The sequence below is a fragment of the Neomonachus schauinslandi genome, chromosome 3 (genome assembly GCF_002201575.2).
Source record: "Neomonachus schauinslandi chromosome 3, ASM220157v2, whole genome shotgun sequence".
Taxonomy (NCBI): Eukaryota; Metazoa; Chordata; class Mammalia; order Carnivora; family Phocidae; genus Neomonachus; species Neomonachus schauinslandi.
Window position 1 is genome coordinate 30,286,748 of NC_058405.1, and position 26,988 is coordinate 30,313,735.

The 26,988-nt window shown below is 33.8% G+C and overlaps 1 protein-coding gene across 1 annotated transcript in view; it reads left to right on the forward strand.

The window, feature by feature from the left end:
* Nucleotides 1-26,988, forward strand: part of MYCBP2 (MYC binding protein 2) — a 272,226-nt gene that overhangs the window by 194,417 nt on the left and 50,821 nt on the right. Inside the window, exons 53-58 of the mRNA XM_044913540.1 lie at nt 1,399-1,623; nt 2,499-2,631; nt 6,375-6,497; nt 22,675-24,318; nt 25,405-25,574; nt 26,326-26,570. Of these exons, the coding sequence (XP_044769475.1) occupies nt 1,399-1,623; nt 2,499-2,631; nt 6,375-6,497; nt 22,675-24,318; nt 25,405-25,574; nt 26,326-26,570 (2,540 nt within the window). The remainder of the gene's footprint in view (nt 1-1,398; nt 1,624-2,498; nt 2,632-6,374; nt 6,498-22,674; nt 24,319-25,404; nt 25,575-26,325; nt 26,571-26,988) is intronic.

A 26,988-nucleotide genomic window follows, 5' to 3' on the forward strand; every position in this document is an offset into this window, starting at 1 on the left:
TATGAGACTACTTGTAGTGATAGAGGGATAGAACTATTCAGTATTATTTTATCTTGCATAAATGTTAGTGGTGGTTTTTTTTTATTTTTATTCCATTTATAGGACATTACTAAATATTAATTTTAACCTAATGTTTGAATAAGTGTCCCAGTATGGTCATCTTTTGTTGTATTTAAACATAAAGCAATTTGTAGAGTCTCTAGTACTGTATTTAAAAGTACAGTTTAAGGGGCGCCTGGGTGGCTCAGTCGTTAGGCGCCTGCCTTCGGCTCAGGTTATGATCCCAGGGTCCTGGGATCGAGCCCCGCATCGGGCTTCCCGCTCGGCGGGAGGCCTGCTTCTCCCTCTCCCACTCCCCCTGCTTGTGTTCCCTCTCTCGCTGTGTCTCTCTCTGTCAAATAAATAAGTAAAATCTTAAAAAAAAAAAAAAAAGTACAGTTTATATCTGTCTTAAAGGAGTAGTAATGACAATGGAGGAAACTGCAGTATGGAACTTTCCTTTACATGTTGATGGGAAGATGAGCAAATATGAGGAGGTTATTATTTCTCTTCATTGCATTCACATAGGAAACAATTTCATTCAGATTCAACAGAAAACTTAGGGCATATCCTTTTCTTTCATTTTAGAAGTAACCCTTTTATGTCCAAATGCATTGTATTTCTGTAAAAATGCATCTTTGATATTATTCTCTGTACTGAAAGTATTATCATCTTTTTCTGTTAATAGCATTAATATAATGCTGTTTAGTAATGGCCTAACAAATCCAGCAAGACATTTTTATTTGTATTATATTAAGAAAGTATAAGTTGTTAAAATCTTATAAGCACTCTTCATTCATTCATAACTAGTGAATATTAAGATGCAGTTATATTTTATGCACATTTTTCATCATTGCTATCGCTATTAATAAATAAGTCTCCAGAGTCTTCACACCTGTTTTCTCTATAAATAATTATTACGAAGTGGAAGTAAATGAAAATCTAGACTTTTTAACCCATACCAACATACAGCAATGCAGTAATAATGATTCAAAATTATTCAGTTGTGGTTCACAGAGTATATTTTTTTTGTTGTTCCTACTGTTTAATATTTCATTAAAACATAAAAATAAAATCAAGTACAACCATATTTCTTAAACTGTGGTGGGCAAAAGCAGAGGTTCATTTGCTCTCCCGCTAATTTTTCTTTTCTTCACCTCTATTTTAAGTATTATTCAACGTTGAAAAACTGAAAGATTCTTTAGTAATGGTAGTAATGTATATATTTCTGTTATCTTTGGATATGTATTCTCGTTTGATAGTATTATAGACTTGCTGTAAAAGCTATTAATAAGAGGATGGCAAAAGTGATAATAGATTGTATTTTGTTTATTTTTTTTTTCCTATTCAAATTTTCAGGAACCTAAAACTAATACTGATGACTTTTTCAAGGATATAAACTCCTGCTGCCCACAGGAAGCCACAATGCAAGAACAAGATATGCCGTTCTTGCGAGGAGGGCCAGGCATGTACAAGGTAGTGAAGACGGGACCTTCCGGTCACAACATCAGAAGCTGCCCTAACCTTAGAGGTATCCCAATTGGAATGTTAGTTCTGGGAAACAAAGTCAAAGCAGTGGGAGAGGTATGGATTCTTGTAGCTTCATGACTTCTAAATTATTCCTTTTTAATATAATACAACCAGAGCATCTCTTTCTTCCAAAGGTTGCCATTTCCATCCCAGGTTTTTTAAATGTTAATGTTCTTTATCTTTACTTGTATTACAAATATTACTAACATAATTTTTCTGTGTTTCTTTTTAAAGTAATTTTTTCTCATAATTATCCTTGTGAAAACAATATTCATAATAACAAAATGATTTGTATTGTATATATGAATGTTTGGTATGTGCATATATCTTTTCATTATTACAAATGTACGATAACGTCATGGATTAACAGCACTTTAAAATATTTGCTATGAATTGGTATGGAGATGTAATACATACAAAGAGTTTCATTTCTTTGTTCCCATTTATGTGTCTCACTGAAGTCCTGAGCAAATAAAATTACTTTTCAGTCAACTGTGGCATTTGCCTCAGCCGATGAGCTTGAAGATGTAGTGTGTCATGCTATTTCTCAGCGTCAGGGTAATTTTCGGGTTGTATTGTAGACATGACCAATCTAAATAATAGTTTGCCGTGTTAGGACATTTTAGGAGCCAAAAAGAAAAAGCGAGAGAGTGCCACCTGTTTTGGGGTAATGTTTAAAGTTACTTAGGGATTATCCTGTGCCTTAAAAATTATTATTTTTACCAAAGTCATAAATAAGCAGTATTTTACAGAACTTTTTATTGATTTCTGTCTTACCTCAGGCTGTGGTCTTAATTTCAGAAACTAATTTCATGGTAAAAACTTTCGGAATGATTACCCTATTCAAACACTTAAACTTGTTGCTGGTTTTCAGCCTGTGTGCCCTGAAAGAATCAAGCGAATCAATCATGCTTTTTGTTATGTACTAGGTAACCAATTCTGAAGGTGCGTGGGTGCAGCTGGATAAGAACAGCATGGTAGAGTTCTGTGAGAGTGATGAAGGAGAGGCATGGTCCTTAGCTAGAGACAGAGGCGGAAACCAGTACCTCCGACATGAAGATGGCAAGTTGGCTTAAATTTGTGATTTATTCTGATTAACCTTTGAAATGCAGAAGTAAACAGCTTTTTTGTGTGTTTATTTTTTAGGTAAAAAGCAAAACTAAAGGTTAAAATCTTACGGTTGTTAACATTTGTTTGTAAAATAATGGATACTAAATGAATGCACCTGTAAGAAGAGAATTAAAAGAAAATATGGAACATATGAATCCATCTTTGAAAGCCATGCTTTTTATTTCATTGATGTGGATTCATTATTCTGTGCCAGTCCAGGGCTGAATGTTTTACCCTTTCTGCCACTAGATGGAAGTTCACTTTTCAAACCAGCAATCATAGTACTTCTCCCAGGCAATTTCATTTGATTGAATTTTGTCTCAGAATAGGAGCATTGGATGAATGCATAGCATCTTTTGGAGCGTTCCTATTTTGTTGTTAGAGTTTCAGCTTTCAACTTTATCTTTTTCAATAACGATCTCATTTAATAAAAGACTTTCCTTATTGTCCCCCTCTCATCATTCTCCTGCGGGCAAAAACATGGTTCTTCCAAGTTCAGACCATGTCATCACTTGGGTGAAGCTTTAAATGATCCTGACTGAGTCAAGAAATCTGTGTTCCCAAAGAACTATATTCACCACTAGACAAAACTGATATTATACTGAAGTTAATTTTTATATCTTTAAAACTAGATTGTGAGGGCGCCTGGGTGGCTCAGTTGGTTAAGCGGCTGCCTTCGGCTCAGGTCATGATCCTGTGGAGTCCCTGGATCGAGTCCCGCATTGGGCTCCCTGCTCGGCGGGGAGTCTGCTTCTCCCTCTGACCCTCCCCCCTCTCATGTGCTTGCTCTCTCTCATTCTCTCTCTCTCAAATAAATGGATAAAATCTTAAAAAAAAAAAAAACTAGATTGTAAGTCCTATGTGGACAGGCACAGCGTTTTTAATCTTTGTATTCCTCATTCTAAAACAGTTTTGGCACATACTAATTGCATATTAAGTTTTGTAAATACAAGTTGAGTCACAAAAATATTAGTTAGGACATCAAAATAAATGGGTAAGTCAAGCATAGATTTTATTCCAAATCCCAAAACTTATAGGAAAAGGTCAGATATAAAAGAACACGCATATTTATCCAAAAGAGAATAAGTTCACAGTATTTATTGTCCAAGAGGTAATATGGCCATAAGTATAGATTTTTTAAAATTTGTAACTTCATGAATGACAGAGTACATCTAGATATATTAATATTGTACATTAAACAATTCTCCTTTTTTTTCCTCACAACAAGCCTTTGTGATAAGTTATATAATCTTCATTTTACAGCTAAGGAAACTAAAGGTCACAGAATTTAAAATGACTTCCCTATGGTTATACAGCTGGATATATGGGAGATATAAGACCTGAGCTAGAATATTCATTCGTATTTGAGATACTGTGCTCATTACACCATACCGCCCTGTGTCAGTAGTCAATGAATAGAATTTGAGAACCTACTCCCTTCCTTGTCTTTACAGACACGCTTTTTATAGTCAGAGATGATGTGGTTATAAAATAATGTTCTGAAATGGCATAACCATCCTTCATTTGTTGTGAGAATGAAAAAGGGTTCACTTGATGTAAATCAGACATTTTACAAAATAACCTTCCCATTTATGATATACTTATGTACATACTACAAGTTCAGAAATTCTTAAACATTTCCACTATATAGGAATATTTAGATATAAATGAAAATACCTAAAGTGAGATGAGCTTTATAGAAGACATAGTTAAATAATATGAGAATAGTTTAGGTAACTATCAAAGGACCTTCCTAGCTTATAATTATTTTAACTGGCAATATAGCCTAATGTGTAAGAGTGGACTCCAGAGCTGGACTGCTAGAGTACAAACACCAGCTCTGCAGCTTTTCAGTAGTGTGACCTTGGCCAAGTTACCTAACATCTCTGTGTTTCAGTTTTCTCATTTACAAAATGAAAATACTTTGTAAGTTCGATATGAAAGCTACATGAACAAATAATAACATAAAGCTAGCAGATGGTAAGGTTAGCTGTTATTAAAATGTAAAATGCCGTCTATACTAAAAAGACTGACTTTTAAACGGAGAATTTTATTTCTATATACTTAGAAGGTAGAAGGTTCTTCTTAGATAAAATGCTTCTTAAATTAAATTAGGATATTGTTTCTGCTAAGAAAGACATTCCGCCCTAAAAGCAGAAGTTTAAATTTCTCTCTGCCATCACTTAATGGTCCTTTGCTCTTTTGATACATATATATTTGATCATAATGTGATTCTTAAATTAACATTAAGACCTGGGGTGATCAGGGAAAAAGTGATAAGTTGGTGCCTTAAAATCACTAAGATTAGTTGATAATTGTATCCGAATAGTCTGCTCATTGGTATTAGTAACTGTATCTAATATGGAAGTAAGAGGATTTGGCACTATGGCAATTTATATGAGGTATTATAAGTAAAACAAAATTTTCCTCTTGTTAAAATTCTTTATATCTGTAAGTAAAGCTACTAGGCAAAGTTACTGCTTGGTTAAAAACAGAGTTCATACTTGTGCTGAGACCATTCTGAGTCTGAGACCATTCTGAGGTTTTAAGAGTGATGCCGTCTTTCCCATTCAGATTAGTGTTCATGGGTATTTTCCAGAAGAGATATTCCACTGCTGAGATCTCTCATACTCAAGAGTATTGCCTAAGGGAAGTGCTGGGATTGATTTCTTGAAAAGAGTCTAGAAATGTAAGTGAAGGGGTAGACGTACAGTACCAGTGGTACAGCAGGATTCTGATTCACAGGAAGGAAGAATACTCCACCACCTTCTTCTAGTTCCATTTTGTCTTTAAAGGGATCGTAGCTTTTAAAAAATATATTCAAAACTTTTCATTATTCATTATGTTATTTTGATGGAATACTTTTTTCCTCCTTTTTTACCTTTCCTTTGGCAGATTTTATTTTGCCTTTTTTTTTTAGCTGGCATTAATATAGCTATTGAATTATGGCATTAGTTTTTTAGTATTATACAGATTCTTTTGGCCACTTGATTGATAATAGAGAATAACTTAGCTTATTAATTATGTTGTAAACCGAATAAAATATTTGCCTTTTTTTCATGAAATAGGAATTCTGATATATTTATTGACTTGAGCATGTGCAAATAGCTCTGATTATATGACTTGGTTTATCATCCTTTCATTTTGGGGAAAATGGCCTTATATAATAAGTAAAAGTAAGTTAAAAGTTAAATTTTCCACAATTTTTATATTCAGAACTTAAAATATTTTGTATATTAGTACTCAAATAGTAAAGTCTTAAAAATGTCTAAGTATACGGTACTTTTTTCTATTTGAGTACTAATATACAAAATATTTTAATATCTGGTTTATAGGGTACACGTTTTTATTTTATAAAATACTCTTGTATAAATTTGTTACAAATTTGAGTTCCTGGTCCAAAAATATTGGTATACATTCAGTGATGTATCCAGCCACAGTAAAAGTAAATTGGCTCCATAAGAACATATCCAGTTTCTAAGTTTCACTGTGTATTTGATAAATGAAAACAAAGATTTGTCATTTACGTTGTCAAGTGTCAATGACCCTAATTGTTAGACTTATTATTAAATCTAAATATGAGGTTATTTTAAAATCTAACCATTATAAACTCTTTCTTGGCGACTCTCTCTTTATTCTATGAATAGGGAATAGCACATAAGAAACTAATGTTATAGCTATGCCTTTTATTATAGAACAAGTTCTTCTGGATCAAAATTCTCAGACTCCTCCTCCAAGCCCTTTCTCAGTGCAAGCTTTTAATAAAGGGGCAAGTTGCAGCGCCCAAGGATTTGATTATGGACTTGGAAATAATAAAGGTAGGTTTTCGAAAGTGAGTCTTTTACCTACCTAACTTTAATATTTTTTATTACCTTCTCTTTTACCCATTTTTATTACTGTTCACCCACAAAACTTTATTAAAGTTTCCTGGAAAACTAACAATCAAAATGTTTGCAGAAGTGTTGTTTTTACATTATCATTTTTAACAGTTTTAGCTTATGTTTTATAGGAGTTCTTGATTATTTGCTCTTATTTTAAAGATATTCACTTGGAATTTACATCATAAAGATTCTGTGACACTATATCTAGTAAAAGAACTATTGTTTTTATCATCCACTTATTATTAAGAGTAGTGTTAATGAGCAAAAAAAGAACCTTCCAAAATGATCATTTAAAATCACAACGTTTTAAGTAATATTACACATCAGCCTTATTCCATATGTGCGGTTTTGAATGTCTAACCAAGTGATCTTAGTTAATTTAGAATTACATGAAACAAATGATATCTTTGGGTTTGGTATGTATAATGAAATCAGGAAGTTGTGAAAAGAAAAACAAAAGCCGTAAGCCAAAGAATGTAAAGTGTGTGTAGCTGTTTTGGGCTGCCATATTAGAAGAGACCAATGTCATGGACAACCCAAACAATAATTATGTCAGAATAATTTATATCTGAATTTCATCTAAAATTGTATTTGTATCTAAATTCAGACACATTCCTGTTCCTTTCTATGTACCTGATCCTGACTCCTTTCCTAAATCAGCATATCATCAGCAAGTAGCATACAGTTGGATGATGGGTAGAAGGGAGAAGATAGCCTATGGGGAAATAATTTTACTTTAAAATGTTATCTAAACTAATTCATAGGATTTGATTTCAAGGAACAAAGACAGTGTCATTAGACCTGACTTGCAGAGCAAGTGAAATAATGAAATAGTCAACAAGATGCAAAATGACATCAACATAGAGGAAATACTCAATTTAAAACAAAACCACATTTTGTTTGATACCTTTATTGCTTTCCACAAAGTCATACGAAGGAAGCCTAGCTACAAGATTTCTTTTTGGCTTTTCCTACTCTGTTATGTTGGTCTATCCTGCAGGCTTGGAGATACCTGCTTGTTTATTTTTGGTAGGTTAGATTTCAACTAAGTTGAGCTAGATCTTCATACTTAAATAGGGTAATGCGTGGTGGTGTTTTCTTCATGTCCCTTTCTCTCTCCCATTATCGATTCCTAAATTAAAATCTCAGCATTTACTTATCACTTCTATGCTTTGTTAATAATCCGTTTTAAAGCCGTGTTTAATTCAAATTGTATGCTGTCAGGCAATCTCTAAAATGTCTAAATTGTACTGGTGGCTATGACTTTAAATCAGTCTTTAAAATATAATTTATTAAAACGTCATAGGAATATAAACCAACTTTTAAGAGCCAAACATTGCTGAGAACATTTGTTATTAAGTAGAAATATTAAAGTATTACTTTTTAAAAGTGTGATTCTGCTAATATTGTTCAGAAGTGGCATGTACTTGTTAGTAGGCTTTTTAAATATTTAGATGGTGCAAAGGAATATTAAGAAATTTAAATCTAATTAAATATATCTAACCTTTGTTTATGAACTTACCTTTAACAGTAATTCCCATTTTCTTTAACTTTTTATACTGTCCCAAGTTCAAGAAATTGTTTTTTGCAAAAATTCTGTATTCTTAATTCTAAATAATTCTTCATAATCTCTAAAATCCTTTCTGTAACTACAGCGTAAGTTTTTGAACAGTAGGCATGTAGCTATGTACACAGTTCTTTCCATATGTCTTTTCCTTCTTGCTGCTTCATTTAAAGTTTTCACTTAAAAAACTTTATTTATATTTAGGGACTGGAAAAGTACTGTTTTCCGGTTTCTGCATCAACTAGTCTAGATATGTTTTTTCTTCTTCTCTTTTTCAGCATCATATAAACTATTTAATATGCATAATCTTATAAAGGAGGAGCTAAGGATCATCCATCTAATTATATTGTTTCATATTTTTAAAAATATTTATCTGTTAAAGTCCTTTGTATTTAATTTTAAGGAAAAATGCCTGAATTCATATTTGAGATACTATTCGAATTAGATAGCTCATACTCCTTTTTATCTTATAGGTCTTATAGATTTTTATATTATTCATCCAAGCAAAGGAGTTCATGCTTTAAGAAGTATAATTTCTTGGCAGGAACTACTTAAAAAAAAAGAAATATTAATTTATTAACTAAATGTAAATATATTACTAAGTTAATAACATATGCTTTGCCTCCCTTCAATTCTACATTTTCTTAAAAACCTTTTCATATTTGCTTATTTTCTGCATGAAGTGTACCGCATATGAGGCAGGGTTATTTAGTCATTTGTTAGGTATTATGTAGAAGACATCGTTTACTTAGATCTTCATTTACACTTGTATGATATTGAGTCAACTTATCTATCATAGATTCTTCATGGACTCTGAATTCTCCCATGCTGCTGCTCAATGTTGTATAAGAATTTACATGAATTTGTTTTTGTAGGTGGGCTGTTACATACGATTATTAAAACAACATGCAACATTTGGTCCCTAACTTGAGGATAACAAACACCAGCTTCCACTCATTTCTGAATTGGCATAGTTTTATTTAGTGTTTAACTTTATCTGAATGTCATAAACACCATATTCTTTGCCATTTTGGATGTTAATTAATAACAAGTTGTAGTTTTGACTGTTTTGCCCACTGCAGGTGACCAACTGAGTGCCATATTGAATTCCATTCAGTCACGGCCCAATCTCCCAGCTCCTTCCATCTTTGATCAAGCTGCAAAACCTCCCTCTTCCCTAGTCCACAGCCCATTTGTGTTCGGACAGCCCCTTTCCTTCCAGCAGCCTCAGCTTCAGAGTAAGTTTGTCAGCCTTACCTGCCTCATCAAGCCATTTCTGAAGCTTTGTTCTGAGTTGTTTATCAGTTACTAATTATTTATCAACTCACTTGACTGGTTTTATTTAATGAGGATGTTATCCCTTCCCACATTTTTGAAGCTTAATTTAAGCTATTTTGAGCTAAGACATTCTGCAGCTAAGACATATGTTTTTTAATCACACCTTTTTTATTAAGTATAGTTATTGAAGTATGACTGTTATGCTCTCTATTCTAATTCCAGCATAAGCAAGTACATACAATAAAGCGTGTTAAGAAAAACCTATTTTATTTAAGTTTTTCTTTTACAATATGCATGACTATACTAAGCCTCAGTTATAGAGATAACTTTCATTGTTTTACACTGGATCTTTATTACTGAGAGATGCCCCAAGAGAATAAACCTATTTCACTGTACACGTGGGTGGAGGAGAGGTGGTACTGGGCAAGTTTGTTTCTTTTAAGTGAATTTGGTATCTATGAAATGTATAGCAACTTTAGGTTTCCAGATTTTCTCAAATTGTTGTTTCTTCTCTTGCTTTTTATTTTTGTTGTTGTTCTTGTTTCTAATATGTTATCATTTGATTTTCGCTCTGCCTTCTAGGATTGCTCTTGCCTTTCATCCAGGATAGTAACTCACATTGATCTGGAAAATAGACCCAAACAAATTACACTTAACAGAGTGTTCTTTTTTCTTAATAACCTCCTGAGGCTTCCACATAAACCTCTCAAAGCTTCTTGCAGTATGACAACAATATGTTCTTCTTGGCCTTCAGTTCATATATCAGCCATACAATATATTGACACACTCACTGAATGAGGTAGTTTATGAAAGTCCCAGCTCATGCAAATGATGTTACTTGTTATGATATTATCTACGTTAGAGTATATAGGAGTATAAGCTTTTCTAGGATGGCACTATACATTAGGCAAGTTTAATGAAATTAAGTAGTTTAGAAATATAAGTAATATCAATTTCTAGCCAGTCATTTTCTTTATATATGTATAATATTCACTTGATTGTCTCTTAAAAGAAGAATTTCAAGGAAATATAAGTGTCATGTACGTGAAATAGTTCTTTCCTTCCTTGGTAAGCATTACAGAAGAAGGAAAGAGGAGTGACAACTTAGCAACATTTGGAGCATTTATGGAGCAACATTTTTTTTACGTTTATATGTGCCGCCCAGATTACAAGAAGGTTGAAAGGTAAAGACAAGGGAAAAAACAAAAATGAAAAATATCATGATCAGTTTAGGTAGAAAATCCATATTAGATATAAAATTTTAAACAAGAAATTACCCTGATAATGTCATAGCCACAGCAGACAAGAGAAGAAGTAAGGATATTTTTGTTCTACCCAAAGGGTCATTGCAAGTCTTCTAAAAAAAAAGTGTAATTATTGTTTTTGCTTTACCAAATTATTTAATAAAATATTTCAAAATATAAAGACCATAATAAAATCAGATTTGTCTCTCCCAAAGGATAATAGGTTTCCAACTGACATTGTATCAAAATAATTTTATGCATCTTGTGTCTGGGTGTTATCAGTACCACTTCTTCCTTCACCATCTTGGAGCAAATTTGAAATCATGGCCTAGACATATCTCAGTTACCAGTTTTCTGAATCATTGCTTGCGTGTACTCCAACAATGGGAATTAACTTAAATCTTTCTTCTAAACCTCTTAGTCTCATCAGAATATCATTGAAGTTTGACTTCCAAATTCCACAAACCAGAATTCTTAATTTTTAGCGTGACTAAAAATAGTACGGAATCTAAAAATAGTTTTAATGTTTTGGAAATAAATTAGAATGGCCTTAATCACATCATATTAAGAAAATTAAATATGGCAGAGTGCTTATGGTTAAGACTGCCTGAGTAGGGTATTCTTTCCTGAACGTCACTGCTATCATCACAGCAGCAGTTCACCTTGCTTTAGAAGATGGCTACGTACTGAATTTCCCATTACTAATTAGTAAAACGAGAATCATTTCTTATACTTTGATGATTCTAAAACACGTATAGAAGACGATATTTACTAATTTTTGCTTATACTGATAGTCACCATTATGTACTAAACGCTGTATTTAAGCACTTTAATACATCCTCATTTAATCATTTAAGATAATGTCCCCATCTTACAAATAAGGAAACAAAAGCTTAGGATAAATGATTTTCCCTAGAAACACCTACAGTAAAATGGTAGAGCCAGAATGTGAGGCCAGTCCTACTGACTACAAAGACCATGTTTTAAATATTCCACCTTTTTTGGGGGCACGTCTGGGTGGCTCATTCGTTAAGCGTCTGCCTTCAACTCAGGTCATGATCCCAGGGTCCTGGGATCCAGCCCCCCATCAGGCTCCCTGCTCAGCGGGAAGCCTGCTTCTCCCTCCCCCACTCCCCCTGCTTGTGTTCCCTCTCTCTCTGTGTCTCCCTCTGTCAAATAAATAAATAAAATCTTTTAAAAAAAAGAGCTTTTTTAAAAATAAATAAATATTCACCTTTTTGTACTGATAAGTAATGCTGCCAAAACTGGCCTTTAATATGTGTGGGGTTTTTTTTTAAGATTTATTCATTTATTTGTGAGAGAGCAAGTGGGGGTGGGTGGGGGGAGGTGCTGATGGAGAGAGAACCTCAGACAGACTCCATGCTGAGCGCAGAGCCTGATGCAGAGCTCGATCACAACCCTGGGATCATAACCTGAGCCGAAACCAAGAGTCAGACACTTTAACCGACTGTGCCACCCAGGTGCCCCAATACGTGTTTTTAAAATTTCTGACTACATTTGTTTTATCATCTAGAATATTAGTTTTGTTTGGGTTGGTTATTTTTTCCTTTATAGTTTAAGAATGCAGAATAGTTGGAAAGGAAAAAAAGATTTCCTAAGTGTCATAACTCAAGTTCCCAGTTAAGTAAACAAGCTCTACGTAGACACATGAACTGCCCCACATGTTAACTTTACCTAGAATTTCTGTGAGTGTTATTATCAATAATTCTTTAGGTTGTTTTGTTCCTGAGGCATAGTTTTTCACTAATATTTGGAATTGGCATTTATTCTGGTACATTAAATTAATTTGATAATTTTTGAAATTAACAAAATTATATATATACACAAATTATTTCAACTGTTATTGTAGTGAAATAGAATAATTAACTGAACTAAAATTACAAATTTCCCTTGTTTTATGCGTGGATAGGCATGAGAGAGAGAGAAGTGTGCATATAGGCTTTTTCTTTACTGTTGTATAATTTACTTTTTTATTTCAAATTATTTATGTAGTTTTTAGAGTTGGTAAGCAGTTTTGCAATGAGGTTCTAGTGAACTGAGGTGGAGTATGCTACCTCTGCCTGCTTTCTGTAAGAATATCACACTGCTTATTTTCACTGTCTACTCATTCGTTTTGAAAACATCATTTTCTGTCCTATAGCCCCTGACCAGTTCTTACACATCATAGGCATTGAAGGAATATTTATTGACTGTAAATGCCTAAGATGATCACTTTCTTCATTGTAAACCATGAATTTAAGGTCATGTATTTCTTGTTATTTTATGCTAGATATTCTAGTATTTACTCAGTGTACAGCTTCAAAGAAGAGGAAGAATATTTCAATACTAATTAAAACTGCTATAATATGACGATACGGTGTCTAATATACTGAGTTATGTTAATTCTGAGTTTATACTTAAGCATGATCCTCCAACTGAGAAACTATTCCAAATGACTGTGTTTAACATGGGCATTTTATATCTACTGTACAGGATGCTAAATAGTTTGTTTTTATTTTTCTTGTAGAAAAAATGATAGTGAAGACAATTTACTATTCTCCCAGGCATTTTAACCATGTAACATGTAACATATATTATTTTATTATTTGTTATGTTATTTGTTATTTTGACAGGACTTTCAAGCCCAGATAGGAAACCTCACGGTTACCTTGCAACAAGAGTTTTTCTATGACACCTGTATGTCACATTCTTAAATGAGACCAAAATTTGCTAAATGTGACTAAAAAGGTCCACTTGAGTATCTGCATGCATATTTATTTACATTTGAGAATACTAATATATACTAAAGCCTTGTGTTTATTTAGCTTATAGAGATGAAGTGATGGAAAGACTTAAAACTCAAATTTCCTCTCCAGCCACTTACTAGCTTTATTTAGTTAGGTTACTTGACACATTTGAGCCCTGTTTACCCCATCCATAAAGTGGGGTGCCCAGTAAATGTTATCTGAGGATATCATTATTGCCTTCTGATGCAAGCAGTTAACATCTCTTATGCACCAAGGAAGGTTGGAAGAAATCACAGCCAGAGAGAGATCAGTTTTATTCTCAGTGTGGAAGGAGTGGCAAGAAAGAATTTGGAAAGGGACAATTGAGGTTTCCTAGCTACTCCTCAGTATACGTTTTACAGCATAACTTTATTATTTGTCTTGAGATTGATTCTTCATATAGTAACACTATTTTCAGATATTACTATGAATGTTAGTGTATAAAAGCCAGCTTTGTTTCCAAGACTGAGAAGTCCTTTCTATCCTGGATTGTAATCATACCACAAAATTTGTCCATTTGCTTACCTGCCTACCTTGAAGGTATGGCACAGATGGAACCTTGGATTTATGTGACTGCTCTTTTCTTCTTTCTTCAAACGTTAGTATCTTCTCTAAAAGCTTTTTGTGTTGGTTTCAGTTCTAGCTGTCTTTGTGCTACATAAGTTGTATCCATCTTAAGACAGGAAGGACATGGTTATAGTGAACCTGAACAAAGTGTCTGATTTCTCTGATCGATAGTTACCATTTTTTGCTTTGCAACTAATAAGAAGTTTGTGGAGAGCCAGATTTTTATTTTTTTAGAGCATCCCCAGCCCTCTTGTGCCTCACATTATCGCTGAAGGAGTAATACTTAACCTTTTCATGGAGTTTTTTGAAGTTATTCTTTCTAAGGCCCAGGATACACACACATCAGATTTTGCTCAGAATTTTCCTATCTCAGCCATCAAAAACTCTGAAATGATACGCTTTTCCCTAATGTTATATCCCTTAACCATAGTTACTTGGAATTTACTATATATTCAGTAATATGCTATGAGTATGTTTTATGCAGGTGCAGTTATGTCTAGAAGTTATTTAGAGACCCATTGTGTTTTGGGGGTTATATCCACCTTACAGATTTTCATCCATCTTCCTTCCAACTTTCTTATCATGTAGGTTAATGTTATATTCTAATGAAACGCGTGTTTCTGTTTTATCTTTCAGTTGGAAATTTTGTTCTAGCTTTCATTATTTTATAATTCATTTAGTATACTAACCTTTATGTGAATAAATTTTATTTCCTATTCCATTTCTTAAGCTCCTTTAGTATGCACATAATTCAGCTTTTTTCCTGATAAATTTACCAGGATTCTGGATTTACCGATTGTGCAGTGATACTGCATCTAAAGCTGTCCGTCCAGATGGCTACTAGCTAAGAGTTTGTAATTATTACTATCACCTTATTTTAAATCCTCCAAACTATTAATAGACAGAAGTGGGAATAATTATTACACTTAATTATAATAATTGTTTTATCTGCATATTGTTCAGTTACTCACATCTTTTGACTAGGTTGAATGTTTAATTTATATATTGTCTCAAGAACCAATAAACTAGTTTTTTTTATTTTTAAAAATAGATAATTTTAAAATAATTTCCAGAATATCAAGTTAGACTTAACCATTTACTGCCTATGGAAGGCATCTATACTGTCAAAAATATCTGAAGTTCTATTCAGAGCAGAATACAAATGTACAGTACTGGGATTTAAATCAGGTGAAGAAAGTCAGGAACACTGTCCCTGTTGTTCTACCATAAGCTCAATGAAATTTTATGATCATTGCTTGTGAAGGATCTATAGAATTAATTTCTTTCTTATACTTTAAAATACATATATACACACACATCAATGTAGGTATGTATAAGCATGGACAGAATACAGTGAAATTTAAGCATTGTCATAGGTTTATTTATAAAACTTCCTCAAATTCTTTCAAATATCTATGTTAGGATTACATCTAGTAATTTTACTGAGACTATAAAATCCAATTCAAATCTCCTTAAGATTGAGAACTAGACGAAAAGCAAAAATAGATGCTGAAGACGATTTCTGCCAGTTATTTGTAGTCTCCTATAGCATGTTCTGTGGGAAAAAGTCCATCAATATTACTGCCCGTCTGAGTATCAGGGATAGTGACATAGGAGATGTGATTAGACACCTGACCTCTCAGATATAATGTATTTCCAACATAGTGTCCTTTCTAATATTCCGTTTAACATTTCTGATCATTGCTTAATTGTTGACTTAACAATGAAAAGGAGTATATGCCGCTTTTTAAATCCCAGAACTGCAGTTTTGTGTGCTGCCACCAGATGGTGACATATTCTTTGATTCTTCCAGTGTATGTTCCCAGTGACAAGGTCAAGGTTCTAATATTTACAGCAAAACCACAATTTGTCCTTGTTAAACTGAAACAAGAATGTTTTCCTTATTAAAAATTAAAGTTATACTGCTTTTTTGATTATCAGTACCTAAGGAGTAATTTTTTTAAGTACAGTTTACAGTGAACTCAGAGTTGCTGTGATCAGAAAATGAACTAAGTTCCCCAGGGAACTTAATAGTTGGGATCCAAAACAAAGAAAACAAAGAATAAATGACACATAAAGAACCGTATTGTTAATAAAGGGATATTTTATACCAAACACACAACATTGACTTCAAATAAGTACCGGAGAAAAATCCCATTTTTTATATTGTTTTAATACTCTCTTCAGTGAACTACATATTGCACCCAAAACAATCAAAATTCCACCGAGGCAAATTTAATAATTGGTTGTTTTTCCTATAAAGTGAGATTTTAAAAAGAACATGATTATTTCGTTTCCAGCAAATTGCCTGAAAGTTGATTGACTTTCTTTTGTGCATAGATATCAATGTATGTCTTAAGGATTGTTTCTCTTTTTAAATTGAAAAATACACATCTTTTAAAAAGTTAACTATATCAAATTATGTTCAAATATGAGCAAATTTTGTAAAAATTAAATGCATAAAACAAGTGTTGTGTGTAGTCACAGCTTAATTTCTTTAGGCATTTAAGACTTTCAAAAAATGTTTCTTATTCACTGTGAATCATACCTAGGAATTCAATCTCTCTAGGCTTTGTAACATATTGAAAAGACTTCAAAGCTGTTCTGGCTTCAAAACCTTTTCCAGGAGTTTGTCCTTAAACCTCTAACATCTTACCCTACAAATTGCCTTGTTTTTCACATTTATGTTTACAGGTGCTTCCAATTAAGATAGTATTCTGATTCCTTCTCCTGCGTCCTCCTGTTAAACCCTGTCTTCACAGACTTTAGCAAGCAAGCCACAAGACTGTATCCTACATTTGCAGTTTGAATTCCCCTTGAATTAACTGTTCCATTCGAAGGCTGGTACCCTCCTAACAGATATTTTCAGTGACACTTGCAGACTTTGTATTATATGAGATTTAAATAGCAGAAGAATTCCTTTTGCAGTGCTTGGTACCTTTGAGATTTTATAGATTTCAAAAAGAAGGTTGCCCAAAAACATTAAAAATTTAAGATTTTTTTTTTTAACTTAGATGAAGATGATTTGAGGGCGTGTATGCCCGATCTCTCCATGCACTCCTACCTTTCTCTCTTGAACCACTGCAAGGGGTCCTTGCAGTCATCCTTATTCACAGAAATTACTCTAGTCACTTTTGTTTGTCAGTGCTAAGATCTCATTGTACTTGATCTGTCAGCAGTGTATGACAGAGTTGATCCCTCTTTTTTTCCCTGAAATACCTTCTGCTGGATATTTCCTACCTCATTGACTGTTCATTTCTCTTTTCTGCTTCCTCCTCTGTTCTTTCTTCCTAAGAATGTCCCAGGGCTTTGTCTCTTCTGGACCTCACTCCCTAATTGGTCCTCTCCAGGCATGGAATGTCACTTAGCATCTGCATGCTTATGGCTCCCAAGTTCATCACCACTTGATCTAGTATATATTTGTTTGTTGCCTCTCCTTTTACCTGAAGATAAACCCCATAAGAATATGGACTTTATTTCTGTTCATCATTTTATCTTCAATTCCTAGAACAGTGTCTGACACGTAATGCATAGTCAGTACCTTGCATGGAAGGACTTCTTGGCTTATGAGTAGTTCATGTTTAATCTTGGCCACACTAATAAATCAGTCAACTATTACTTTTTCTGCATTGAGAAAAGTGTATGTTGTATCCAATTTTTTATTTCAGTAACAAGAAAGTTATCTCCTTACTACCTGAATTTATTTTAGCTCAACTGATTACATTTATTTTCATTGCTATGAATTAAAAATTTAAATAAAATGGACTTTTTTTTTCAGATTTAGATAGAGCTTTTTTTTAAGATACTACTTTTAAAAGACTACAATTTAGAAGTTCTATTAATTATTTGGAAAAAAGATAATTTAAGTACTTCATTTTCTGCATGGTAAATCATTAATGTGTCTAACATTTTTCAGTGACTTATAAATTTGCTTTGCTTTGTTTGTGTTACAAAACTTTTTATAAACAAAATTTGGTATCTCAGTAATAGGCTCTACAGAACAGTAGCACTAACATTTCCCACCAAAGGTGGACTTAGAAAAGTAGTCAACCATAAGTGTTTCCATACATACTGGAAAAATCCTATAGTCATGTGTCCATACAGAAAACTAGGTGACAGTAGCTATGCTAAACTGTAAGTAATATTTCTGTATCTCCCACTATTTATAAAGGAAAAAAATTTACTTATAAACTTTTATTTATAAGTAAATGAGCACCAAAGAAAAGAAAACTGAGTTAAAGAAACATTAGTCTAAAAAGGAATGTTCATATTTGGTTTATGAGAGCAATGAGCCTTACTTAACTTTTAATGCATTTGGAGCTATCTTTATTAATTTAAATCAATTTGACCTTTGTTTTCCGTTTTAATTTTAGAGAAATATAAACCTGTTGGAAAATTTAGCAAAATATAAACTTTTTACTAAGGTGATTGTGCATACCATTTGAAATGCTTTGTTTCTGCTTGTGTTCTCTGCTGAATTTTTTTTTCCATTGAATCTGTGCTGCTTCTTTGCCAATGTTTTCCACTATAGAATCTCCATCTCACAACCTTGCTTCTCGCGAGCGCATTTACAAAACTTATGGTGTAGCTGGGCCTGCCTCTGCTCTCTCATCTCTGTCTCACAAACTCAAGGGTGGGTATGCGTGCATTCATGGATGGGCCATTCGTAGTGAACATAGGAGGTTTCAATAAAGTTTTATTAGTTCACCTCAGTCATTTCCATCCCATTCCATTTTTTAAGATTAAAGTTTATCATTTTATTTAAAATTTGATATTTTGGGGTAATTTGTGTTGTATCTATTCAATATTATATTATTAATTATCCTATTGATATGCATGGTTGTTATATTTATAGGTTAAATATTGTTTTTACTTAATTTCAGACCTATATAAGGTCTTAAACAAAATAGGTATATAGAAGGAAGTGCCTGATTTGGGGGTTGTAAAGTCAGTATTATCAGAACAAGGTGGTATATATGTGTAAGGCATAAAGCATATTGTGATCTGTAAGAACATAGTATCTCATGTGACAGGGTTAGTCTTAAACTTATTTTTCTGCTACGGAATGTTAAATCATTTTTCTGTTTCAGTTTCTTATGAAAAACACTTTGATAATTAAGTTGAAGTTTTTTAGTTTAACTTAGGTATCAGGATAGATATACATATGTAGATACGTAGGTCAAAACCTACATGTCCTGTCTGGCATTGAGTCTTCCTTATAGCATTTTCTTAGTTACTTAGTTTTAAGATTTTAAATTTAGAAATACTCAAACTACTATGACAACTGGTAAAATTTCAGGTAGTTTAAAAATACGCTTTTGGTCTTTTACAAGACTATAGATGCCTACTCATTTTTTTTGTCTTAAAGTAATATTTAATTAAACTTGAAATCCTGTATTTTAAGAAAATTTTACCAAGTTATTTTTGCACCAGTGGTTAATGTATTGCAGAAGTTTTTCAAGTAGTTTTCCTTTTTCTGAGAAATCGATAAGACGTTTTTACATTTCTCCTTTTCACAGTTGACAGTGATACTATATATTCCTATAGGATAATAAGTAGTATTGTGGAACCTGATCTCTACAGTATATAGTGTGGTGTGACCTGATACATAGCATGGCATAGCACAATATAGTATTACATTATGGTATGTTAATTACAGTGTGGTATCCCATAACCTGATGATTTATGATTTTGGCACAAAAAAATTATGCAGGTCATTAGTGAATGAATATGTAACATTTAACATGTTTACTAATTTGTTTGAATGTACTAAATTTCCATCCCGCCCTGTATTATTTTTTCTTCAGAATTCCATTGAGGTTAGACAATTTTTGCCTCCTATGACTTAAACTTACATATGATAAATATAAAAAATTAAGCTAAATTAAGTGATGAATGTGAAAGTATTATATATGCTCTAAATATTTTATATTTATTGATATTTCTTATTGATATTTCAAGCAGCTACAACATGACAGTTTTTCCTAATACTTACTACATGCTCCAAAACTTTTTAAACCCAAATGAAGAAAATAAACATCAATTAGCAGCACATGGGTCTACGATACTTAACAAACATGACGCTCTTTTTAAAAAATATATGAAACACATTTTGGAAAAGTAAATTTTTCAAAAAGGATTTGTTTATAATTTGGCAGTTAACAGTTCAGGTAGAAATAACTGCATTATTTATATACTTGGACTCCCAAAAGGTATGTAGCTGTGACCACTTACAGATCTTGAGAAAATATTCACCACTGCTAGAGGCAAAGAAACGAAGTATCAGGCGCCTGTACCCTCTCGATACAGCAAACATTTTTGCTCACATGTGACAAGTAGTGTTCCTGATATTTGTAAGATTCCATTATTCAGCCAACCACAGAGATGTCCCTTTATGAGGAATTGCACACCATTGATTTAGAAAGCAAACCTGTTTCGATTCATGAACTGATCTCTTAGAGAAAGGACTGGCAAACTGAGGTACTGTTTACTTATTTGCCTAGTTTTACTGTTACATATCGTTCAGCTTCTGAAATAAATGTGATGGTGAAAGCACTTCCAGCTGTCAAATTAGTAACAAAAACTAGTGCTCCAAACATCACACTTTGAAAATTAGTGGAAAGGACTAGACTGATACTTAATTCTACCAAATACAGTTTATTTATAAAATTTGCTCTGTGGATCTACTATTAGATCAGTAAGATAAGCAGCAGTTTGCTAAACTACTTTTGCACAGTTTGAGAGCACTTATTTGTCAAGATTTTACATCTTTTTATCTGTGCTCTACCAAGGCAGCATCAGTATCTAGAATTTTTTTTATATATATATTGTGATTTTTTTCACCACTTTTCCCTCAAATTAGCCTGGTGTCTTACACTATTTTTATGCAAAGAACACGTACTACATATGATAAATGAAGTTCATGATAGAATGATAAAGAACTGTAGAAACTGAAGAGCATTATATTTAGTATATTTTGCTCATTCAAAGAATGAGAATAATTATTCTGAACACTGTTATGTTGCAGTTAAAATAACTGTTCCATACATTAATATGCTCTAGAGACGCCATTTGCCATATTTCGTTATTTTACTACAGAATTATAAGACTCTCAAGCATCTGACCCTTACATCGTAGTGGCTACAGTTAGCTTTCCCTGTGGCCTTGGCAGTCATAATTATAAAAAGTGGATTTTCAGGGAATCTGAAATTTGGGAATAGCAGAAGAAAAAAGTATTTATTGAGCATGTGCTATATTCCAGGACCCATTCTTGACATTGTATCAGTGAAGAGTAACAGACAAAAATACCAGTCCTTATGGACCTTCCATTAGGAGGGCAGATTCTAGGCAATACTGTCTTGACCTATAGACAACTAAAGTGTAGACTACAAACACCTGTGTGCACTTGCACATGCCCATGCACACACACACAAGCCAGCCAAAAAACATTTCCCTACATTATCCAAATTTGTTTGCATCCCTTTTGCAAAAAAGAAAGAGAGATACCTGCAATATAACCAGTTGAGAGATCCATCTCAATTTACCACATACCCTTTTTCAAAAAATATAAATACTTCTAGCAAGGTTTATGGGTTTTCAGTCTTTATTACCACTTGAATCACTTTAATCGGATTGCTTTTCTCCTGACAACTAATATTATGTGCATTAAAGGGAGATGTTTTTATTTTAGGGAAGAAAGGTGATGTTGTAGGTTGACCACTTACTGGTGACAAAGACAGCCTGGCTCCAATGCCTCAAAGGAAAGCATGAGGAAGGAGAGGCACTGCATTAGGGCCAGGATGCCAAAAACAAACGGTGTCCCTGTGGAAATATCTAGTGCTCTGCCTGAGAAAGAGACATTTTTTTATCCTTTTTTTCTGTTATTTTCCTGACTTCTTATTTCAGGGCCCCATGCTTCAGACTTGTACTCCTAATTCTGAGGATCCCACCATTTTTTTTCCCAAGAAGACACAGCTCTAAGTTCTAACCAACTAAACTTAATGAACTAAATAAACTTTTAGAATACAATCTGTTTATAAACAGTAAGACTGCCTGAATTACATGTAATTAAATAATAACTTTCAGGCATTCATATATTAATTATAAATTCTAATCCAATCATTAGTGTTTCCTAAGCAGCTCTTTATCGGCCTAATTGTGTGTATTTCTGTACTTGAAAATAATAAGTGTATCTATGTATAAATTCAGTTTCCTAATTCAGTAAGATCTGTACCATATCCCTAATAAGGATGTGAGGTATGACTCTACTGGAAATTTAGCTCAACTACTTTATATTTTAAAATACATAGGTTTTAATTTCTTATTCAAGAAAAGTAATAGTTATGGTTTTTCTTTTTGGTCTGTCCCTGAATTTAAATTCTAATTAATTATACTGGCACTGAGATTCAGATAGCATGGATAATTCATACTGATGCATAGGTATTATTTGTTCAGTCTGTTGTACATCCATGAAAATAGTTTTTGGTGGAAATGGTTGTATAATGATGCAATAGAAATTTTACAAGAAATATTTCCCTTTTTTCCCTTATTCTTCAAGTATTTTTGTCTATGACAATATAAATTTTTTAGCTGTGTTTTTATTCAATATTTAGTGGCTATATTGTTAGTAAATTATAGTTTTATTAACAATTTTCACTATGAAATGGACCATACAGGTGACCGAGGAACTATCTCAACATCTTCTAGACCAGTCCCTACATCAGGAAAATCAGAACTGTCCTCTAAACACAGCAGATCTCTTAAACCTGATGGACGTATGAGCCGGACTACTGCTGATCAGAAGAAGCCAAGGGGTACAGAAGGCTTATCAGCTAGTGAATCCCTTATGTTGAAATCTGATGCTGCAAAGTTGAGGTCAGACTCTCACAGTAGGTCGTTGTCTCCCAACCATAACACCTTGCAGACACTAAAATCTGATGGGAGGATATCTTCTAGCTTTAGAGCTGAATCCCCAGGACCAGGTTCTCGGTCATTATCTCCTAAGCCAAAGACTCTCCCAACCAATAGGTCTAGCCCATCTGGTGCTAGTTCTCCACGCTCCTCCTCACCACATGATAAAAATCTACCTCAAAAAAGCACTGCTCCTGTTAAAACTAAACTTGATCCTCCTCGGGAACGTTCCAAATCAGACTCTTACACACTTGACCCAGATACCCTACGCAAGAAGAAAATGCCCCTCACAGAACCATTAAGAGGACGATCAACATCACCAAAACCAAAACCGGTACCAAAGGATTCTAAAGATTCCCCTGGATCCGAAAATAGAGCTCCTTCTCCCCATGTGGTACAAGAAAACCTTCACAGTGAAGTGGTCGAGGTCTGCACTTCAAGTACTTTAAAAACAAATAGTCTAACAGATAGCACCTGTGACGAAAGCAGTGAATTTAAGAGTGTCGATGAAAGTTCCAATAAAGTTCATTTCAGCATAGGAAAAGCACCACTGAAAGATGAACAGGAAATGAGAGCATCCCCCAAAATAAGTAGAAAATGTGCTAATAGGCACACCAGGCCCAAAAAGGAAAAATCTAGCTTTCTCTTTAAAGGAGATGGATCCAAACCTTTGGAGCCCGCCAAGCAAGCCATGTCTCCTTCCGTGGCTGAGTGTGCCAGGGCAGTCTTTGCCTCTTTCCTGTGGCATGAAGGCATAGTACATGATGCAATGGCCTGTTCTTCGTTCTTAAAATTTAATCCTGAACTTTCCAAAGAACATGCTCCTATAAGAAATAGTTTAAATAGCCAACAGCCTACAGAAGAAAAGGAAACCAAATTAAAAAATAGACATTCATTGGAGATATCATCTGCACTGAATATGTTTAATATTGCACCTCATGGACCAGATATATCTAAAATGGGTAGTATCAACAAAAATAAGGTGTTGTCTATGCTTAAAGAACCGCCTCTGCATGAAAAATGTGAGGATGGGAAAACCGAAGCCACTTTCGAAATGTCCATGCACCACCCAATGAAGTCCAAATCTCCTCTTCCCTTAACTTTACAACATTTAGTGGCTTTTTGGGAAGACATCTCTTTGGCTACTATCAAAGCAGCTTCCCAGAATATGATTTTTCCAAGTCCCGGTTCTTGTGCAGTCCTTAAAAAGAAAGAGTGTGAAAAAGAGAATAAGAAGGCCAAAAAAGACAAAAAGAAAAAGGAAAAGACAGAAGTTCGACCCAGGGGTAATTTGTTTGGTGAGATGGCCCAGCTGGCCGTGGGCGGACCAGAGAAGGACACCATCTGTGAGCTGTGTGGAGAATCCCATCCATACCCAGTGACCTATCACATGCGACAGGCTCACCCAGGTAAACGGTATTACTGAATCTATAAGCACTTTGTGTTAGAAAAAAAAAAAAAAGGGGAACTAAGTCACTTCTGACTTGAGCTGCTCTATGAATTATGTTCAAGTAAAGGGAAACTGTTTTAAAGTGCATCAGTATCAGTTTTGTGGAAAATAGGTAAAGAAATTCTGATAGTACGGTGGCAAGGCAACTCAGCACAATGGTATCTTAATGTATCACATTCTGAAACACTGTTTATTTTTGAAATGTTTTATGTGTTACCCAAAGGGTGCTGTTAAGGTATCTAACAGAACAGAAATAATGACCGGTCCATACACATAGGAAAGATCCCAGTATTAGGTCTTCTTCGATTTTAGTGTTTTTCTGTTAAAAGTTGCAAATTAAATTAGACTATACTGATTTCCTTGGTCATTTTCCTATGGAACTGATCTCAACTATTTAGTCAGAAGACTGTATTTTTTTAAAGATTTTATTTATTTATTTGAGAGAGCGAGTACGATAGGGGAAAGGGTCAGAGGGATAAGCAGACTCCCTGCTGAGGAGGGAGCCCGATAGAGGACTCGATCCTAGGACTCCAGGGTCATGACCTGAGCCAAAGGCAGTCGCTTAACCAGCTGAGCCACCCAGGTGCCCAGAAGACTGTATTTTAGGTAAATGTAAGGATTTCTATAACAATTGATAAGTATTCCAAAATTCACCTATTATGAGTTTGGTTAAATTTTTTTTCTTTCTACATATCATACATGAAATGTTTTGTGAAATACATGATTCCTTGAAATATATTATTCTTACAGAATATTTTGTCCAGTCTTATTGGCATATGTCAATAAACCTAAATGTACCCCCATCTTAAATTTCTTTTTTTCTACCTGTATAGAGAGAGTATCTCCAGTATTTTAGGCATCATTTAATTGATTATTTTTTTGCCAAGTGGGCTATTTTCCTGATGCAGTTAATAGCCTGAAAAAAAAGTCAGATACTTTCTTCAGTATTTTGCTTACTTTGCAAAGGTAACTCATCATTCATGTATAAGCATCAAGGATCAGATTGTTAAGGACACTTAAAGTATATTTTTGCTCTTGTTTCAAGGTTGTGGCCGGTATGCCGGTGGACAAGGTTACAATAGCATTGGACATTTTTGTGGAGGATGGGCTGGTAACTGTGGTGATGGTGGCATAGGAGGAAGCACTTGGTATCTGGTATGTGATCGCTGTAGAGAAAAATACCTCCGTGAAAAACAGGCTGCTGCAAGGGAGAAGGTATTTTTATTCTGTTCTGGCTGTACTGTTTGTGATAAGAATAAATCTTATAAAATCCCTTTTTATCCTTAAACAATATCAGATAACTCCACGGAATGGATATTAAAGATCAGTTTTTATAACAGGAATAATATTCAAGTTTAATGTTTGTACTAGGTTAGTTACTTTTAATTACAAAAATAAATCATACCTTGGGATGATACAAGACAACTAACCAGTGCTGTGGCACATACGTTACTGACAAATGTGTCCTGTGTAATTCTTCACTGTTAATGGTGTACTGCTCTACACATGTACCTAGCTTTCCCTCTTCACCTTTATCTCTGAACTCTCCCTCTTTTCCATTCTCCTTTTCCTTTTCTGCTCTTTATCTCCTCTCTTTGTCTTAGCCCTTAATTATGTTGTAGGTCTATGGGAACTAGAGGCACACCTAACTAGAAATTTTGCCGAACATACAGTGCACACCACACACACACACACACACACACACTACTTACCCTTTAAAAAAAAAAAAAATTACATTTAGATTTTCCCAAAGAAAGAAAAGAAATAGTTTGTGTTCAAAATAAAATAATTTCAGACAGCTCAGGAAAAGCATAAAGTGAATGTTATTTTTGGTAATCACTATTATTATTTTAAAATAGTTATATAAGTGTTTAATAATTTTTATTAGAAGCTCACAATACTTAGGCTAAGAAATTAAAATTTGAATCTAAGTAGGAAAAGATCACTGCAGAGTTTTCTTTGCCAGGTCAAACAATCCAGGAGGAAACCAATGCAAGTCAAGACTCCTCGTGCCTTGCCCACTATGGAAGCTCATCAGGTGATTAAGGCAAATGCGCTCTTCCTGCTCTCCCTGAGCAGCGCAGCGGAGCCAAGCATTCTGTGTTACCATCCGACAAAGCCATTTCAGTCTCATCTTCCCAGCGTGAAAGAGGGCATTTCCGAGGATCTTCCTGTTAAAATGCCTTGTCTCTACCTGCAGACATTAGCTAGGTAATATAACTTGGTGGTTGTTTTTTTTAATCACTTGGGATTAGTAGCCATTGTTGATTAATATCATGCTCTGAATACCCACACTACATTACCTTTTGTGTACAATAAAGAGACCTCCAGGAATTTATTTTGTGAGTTGCCTTGACCAATATATGACTGGCAGGGTACACACTTTATGGTAGTAAGGATTTTTTAAAAAACATGTAAATACTCTATCAATTTGTATTATTAATACAAAATATGTCATAGAAACTAAGACTCTAGCTATCTTTTACTTTTTGGAAAGCTGAATTCAGTCTATTAATAGTTGGAAGTGCTGAAGTGGAAAGAAACAATTTGCTATCAAAATCTTCCTTTTTTTTTTTTTCTTTGAAGTATTCATTCTGTTAGCATTTAAATGTTAGTTAGCTGGGTACCA